Source organism: Podarcis bocagei (genome assembly GCF_964188305.1).
Source record: "Podarcis bocagei genome assembly, chromosome: 15".
Lineage (NCBI taxonomy): Eukaryota > Metazoa > Chordata > Lepidosauria > Squamata > Lacertidae > Podarcis > Podarcis bocagei.
The window spans coordinates 25,384,906-25,390,792 of NC_138141.1; the positions used below are offsets into that span (position 1 = coordinate 25,384,906).

At 42.9% G+C, this 5,887-nt stretch overlaps 1 protein-coding gene across 1 annotated transcript; it reads left to right on the forward strand.

The window, feature by feature from the left end:
- Positions 1–488: 488 nt before the first annotated feature.
- LOC308574528 (non-histone chromosomal protein HMG-14A-like) lies at positions 489–3,041 on the forward strand (the record flags this gene model as incomplete). Its single annotated transcript, XM_081172421.1, has 2 exons — positions 489–498; positions 2,824–3,041. The coding sequence occupies 2 exons, from the start codon at positions 489–491 to the stop codon at positions 3,039–3,041; spliced, it is 228 nt and encodes a 75-aa protein (XP_081028547.1).
- Positions 3,042–5,887: the final 2,846 nt, after the last annotated feature.

The window sequence follows — 5,887 nt, forward strand, 5'->3', positions numbered from 1 at the left end:
GATGTCGTCAGATGGCCGTATTTTATATCGCACACTGGCAACAAAGCGGACAGGGGAAGGAAATGTTTGAAATTACTTCTACTTTCACACAACATATCCTAGAAAGAATGACATGCAGCATGCAAATGAATTAATGCCACCTCGATCATCTGTGCACCACTTTGAATGAACAAAAAGTGCAAAGAAAGGCATTGTTCCATACTCCCCACCTCCCAGAGCAGAAGGCATTTCAAAGGCAGCCTGTTTTTAAAACAAAAAACAAAAAAACAGATCATTGCATCTTGCTTATGGGAAAGGAATGGTAGAAGCTTACAGCATTTCCTGTATTATTGGTTCATTTACAAGCATGGCTGGGGAGCCTTAGGCCTTCAAGCTGCATATGACCCTCTCGGCCCCTCTATCAGGCCTTAGGAATTCTTCTCAGGCCGCACACCCCTTGGGATTTGTTTCCCCTGTTTTGAAATGCCTCTTGCTTGACTGGATCGAGGATGACGAGAGGTGTGTGACTGTGTGCAGAAATTTGTTGTTGTTGTTTAGTCGTTTAGGCGTGTCCGACTCTTTGTGACTCCATGGACCAGAGCACGCCAGGCACTTCTGTCTTCCACTGCCTCCCGCAGTTTGGTCAGACTCATGCTGGTAGCTTCGAGAACACTGTCCAACCATCTCATCCTCTGTTGTCTCCTTCTCCTTGTGCCCTCAATCTTTCCCAACACCAGGGTCTTTTCCAGGGAGTCTTCTCTTCTCATGAGGTGGCCAAAGTATTGGAGCCTCAGCTTCACAATCTGTCCTTCCAGTGAGCACTCAGGGCTGATTTCCTTAAGAATGGAGAGGTTTGATCTTCTTGCAGTCCATGGGACTCTCAAGAGTCTCCTCCAACACCATAATTCAAAAGCATCAATTCTTTGGCGATCAGCCTTCTTGATGGTCCAGCTCTCACTTCCGTACATCACTACTGGGAAAACCATAGCTTTAACTATAAGGACCTTTGTTGGCAAGGTGATGTCTCTGCCTTTTAAGATGCTGTCTAGGTTTGTCATTGCTTTTCTCCCAAGGTGCAGAAATTAGTTTACTGTAAAAAGTATAAAAATTTACACTCATTGCTTGGAGGTTCCCCAGCTGGTGGCTCCCACCACTCTTCTGCCTCTAGCCAGTCCATGGCATAAGCCTCACATTTCATGTTGCTTCATCAATAGAGGCTGATGAATTAAAGGAGGATTCCATGCCATGTGAATGATTTGTCTGAGCAGAAGTTGGAAATGATAGTCATCCTAGATACATTGAAATGTATAAAACTACACCTGTGGCATCGTGAAAACCCAGACAATTGTCCCATTCCACCCTCTCTCAATTTAGATTCTACACATCAGATATCACATTTGGAGGTTGGCTAACAGCATGGGATCTATTTTTTCCTTCTATTCTCAACTAGGAAGGGATTCCCACTTCTTTATAATTGCATTCTCACATCTAATTATAAACCCCTCCGTTCTGTGATGCCAGCAAAGCACTTGACAATGATTAAGAAACCCTTACTCTGTAATCTTTTATTTTGGCGATTTTAATGATTGCTTTTCAGTGACCTTTCTTTAATCTGGTCATCAGCTGAGATTTTGCTCCAGTAATATCTACATTTCTCACCTGATACCTATTCTTTATTTGCACTCTGGCTAGGACATATCTTTTGCCAGCTTCCATAAAGAAGGCTTACTGACAACAGACAGGCTCTTGGTCTGCCTCCTGGTAACCCACCAATCAGTGAGAAATTGTGAGACCATCAGCCAATCAGGAGATAGAGAGGCAGAGTCTTAAGTTAGAAGCTGACAGTTTAATGGTCAGATAAGGACTTTCTGAACGGATAAGTCAGAGCCCAGACCCATCTTGTGCTACTCATAATGCTCTTTGGTTGAGTGTTGGTGTACACTATTCCAATCCAAATCTTTATTATGGTCATACACCAGCATAAGCTAAAAGCACCTCCATATATAAATGAAACAAGTTAGATAGGCAATAAGGCAACTGCAGAAGTAGAGGGTACACATACTCATTCACTCTATTACAGTAGACCAGCATAAGATAAAAACACATAAATCAAACCTTCAGATTTAGACCTGCTGTGTGACACATACCATCCTCCAACGTATGTCAATCATTGCAGCACAATAACTGGCAACTGAATATGTTATATCAGGATTTATATCTTGGAGCAGTAAGGTGATATACAATTGCCCTGCGTGTCCTGGAAATTTGTGTATTATTGGCAGGATAAAACTAGCACGTATGTTTGTGTAATACTGGCAGTGGAGAAAATTGTCTCTATGTGCCCAGAGCCACAGGGGCATTTTCTCTCCTCATAAGGTGTCTTCCTGAAATGGCCTTCCTGGATGGCTAAAGGGACAGCCTGGCAATGAGCCAGAGCAGAAGCTCTTTGATGTTTTGATATTTCAAGATTAGTTAAATATGCCATTGGGGAGGTGATGTACCTACTGGTTTCACTGATGATGAAATTTGGGGACCTGGCTAGATCTGACTGACGTTCTATATCAATCATACACTGTTTTATTGTTTCTTTGGCCTGTTCATGCCAAGTAAAAACTGTGGGGTAAGACCTAGAGTTAGCATTTTGTCTACCACTGCTCATTTTCATGTCATTTGAAAGTCGTCCTTTATAACTGGGGGGGGGGGGACAGGGTCACATGGGTAAAAAGATAGTCTAAGCCAGAAGTTAAGTGTGACCATCCATGCCCTACCCATCAATGTACCATGAGAGGTGTGGTGCACATTATTATAATTAGCTGCTAAATCTGCCCCCCCAACCTCAACCAGAGCCGAAGCCCCAAAAAGCAGCACCCAAGAAAGAAAAAGGAGCAAATGGTAAGAAAGAGGACAAAAAGGTAGCAAAAGGATGGAAAGGACTCAAAGGAAAAGATGGAACCAAGCAAGAAGGTGCTAAAGAAGAAATCCACCCTGAGAATGGAGATACCAAAAGTAATGAAGCACCATATGCTGAAGTGTCCGACAACCAGAAAGCCAAGTCGAAATAGCAAATTTAAAAGGAGGGGGGGGTCATTTATCCCTAGTTATTCTGTACATGGGTGTGATTTTCTTGAAACCCAGGAGAGAGTCCCATTCCTGCCTCTATCATTCAGGCTCATTGGACATCACCCAAGTAGGCTGACCAACAGCAAGGGGTCCACTTTTTCCTCTATTTTCAGCTGAGAAAGGGTAACTGCATCTTGATAATTACATTCTCGCCTCTAATTAAAAAACCCTCCGTGCTGTGATGCCAACCATGCACTTGACAGTGATTAAGATACTCTTATTCTATCACCCGTTTTGTTTTGCTAACTGTAATTATTGCCCTGCCATGACCTTTTGTTTAATCTGACCATCAGCTAAGATATTACTGGGTCAGGGATAGCCACACTACCACATCACTCTGGCAAAAGAGGAGCCTCTTGTCAATTTCCATAAACAAGACTCTGTTATACACGAGTACGTTGGCTCCCTCAGCCTGAAGCAAGATGAGCACCGCACCTCATAGTCGTCTTTTGACTGAACTTAACTGCCCAGGGGTCCTTTACCTTTACCTTCTACCTATTCCATATTCATATAACTTGTATGTCCTGCTTGCCCATTATGGTGCACAAGGGGACATGCATGGGATTCCCAGCTGGTCTTCCCTCCAAGCATTGACCAGAGCAGCCTGTTTATTAAGCCTCCATCCATATTTGTTTGTGGAGAGATTAAACAATGTTGATGGTTTTTGTTAAGTTGTGGGTGAACATATCAGACGACACAGCGATTCTTCAAACAGCTTTTGTTTATTCACAGGCCAGGACAGAACTGAACTGAAGGGCTCAGTCAGCCTGCTTATATAGAGCTCCAGTACCACGTTATTGTAACAACTTTCTAAAACTATCCAATCACTGAACGTCACTTTCGATCCTTCATTTGCATAACTATCTACAGTATCCCCCTGCTGGCCCAGGGTGAGAACTTCAGTACATAACAGTTTTAATGAGCATTCAGTCCGATTTCTTTGCAGGGAGGGTAAATGATGGTGCTAGTGTTACACAACACTTTCCAGGTCATTTTCCCCTCCACTTTCCTTATGTCACTGAAGTAGCATCAGCTTCCTCATGACTCCACCCAAGAGAAGTATGGTGGTTGTATGTGGAGTAAACTTACCATTGTCTGACTCAGTTTAATATAGCTGCTGTGATGCAGCAGAAAAAAAGCAATTCTAGACTGCATCAACAGATTAATGGAATTAATAGTACCACTCTATTCTGCCTTGGTCAGACCACACCTGAAGTATTAGGTCCAGTTCTGGGCGCCATAGTTTAGAAAGGATATTGACAAGCTGGTGCAGAGGAGGACAACCAAGATGCTAAACAGTCTGGAAGCCAAGCCTTATGAGGAACAGCTGAGGCAGCTGGGTATGTTTAGTATGGGGAAAATAAGACTGACAGGTGATATGATAGCCATCTTCAACTACCTAGGGGCTGTCACATGGAAGATGGAGGAAGTTTGTTTTCTGCTGCTCCAGAGCGTAGGACCCAAACCACTGGATTCAAATTACAAGACAGGAGGTTCCAACTAAACATTAGGAAGAACTTTCTGACAATAAGAACAGTTTGAGAGTGGGATGAGCTGCCTGGATATGTTGATGGCCACGTGCCATGGATGCTTTAGTTGAGATTCCTGCATTGCATGAGGTTGGACTAGATGACCCTTGACATCCTTTCCAACTGTTCAGTTCTGTGATGCTATTATTGGTTCACCTATGCTCACAAAGACAGCCTTTTATTCAGGCCATTTGGTCACAAGAATGCAATGGGGGAGGGCAGAGTCTGTATCCCTGCCCAGTCTTCCCAACTGCATCCATTGTGGAGTCCTATGACAAGCCATCTCTACAGCCACTGACCGTCCTGAACCAGATTATCACATGCAAACAGAGAGATTCTGGCCCTTGAGAAGAGAGCTTGGATCTCTGCCCTGTTCCAAAGTGTTCATCAGTCCACTGGGCATGAACTTGGACCAATTCAGACAAACAGGCTCAGCTTTTATCCAACAAAGAAAGGGTTGCTGCAACACTAGCCAGGCATTTGCCTGGAATTAATAAACGATATGAGAAAAGCTCCCACAGAAACTATTCAGAAGTTTGCTTGAAAATTTAAATGTTAAGAAATATTTAGCCTGGTCATATGCGCATCTATTCAGGAATAAGTTCCTTCCAGGTAAGCAGGTACAGCACAAGCCAAGCAGAGTTATCACCATTCTTGGAAACTTGAAACCAGGTCTGCTATTCTATCTGTTTTTAATGGTGGTATTGTTTTCATGGATATTTTCACTGCTGAAAGTTGCCTCGAGGGCAAAAGGAAATGAATATATGGATGAAATATGAGCTCGAGTGCAGGGAGCTCAATCCCTGTTCAGCCTACTGAATATAGACAGTACTCTGCTTCCAGAGACAGTTGTGTGCTACACCATTTTTACTCACCCTGATGCTTGAACTGAAGCCTGACACAGAGGCAGGCATTCTCCAGGCAAAGCTCTCCCTGTCATAGAGAAAAGTGGCAGAGAAAAGTAATCCCACAGAATTTCAGTATCACTGGCTGCTGTTAAAGGGGAAGAAAGAAAGTGGCAATCATTCTGGTGGGAGTTGCAGTTTTTCAAATATCTCTCTTAAAAAAAACCTATCCCTCATTTATTTATTTATGTATTTACCCCACCCTCTAAACATATACACACAAAAAACGTTTGCAAGGAAATCAAACAAAAAGAAATGCAGCATATAAAAGTTTATAAACTTCAAAATTCATAAAATAGGATTCCACACACTCAATAACCATGCAACTCCAACACCCACTAGCAAACCTGCACT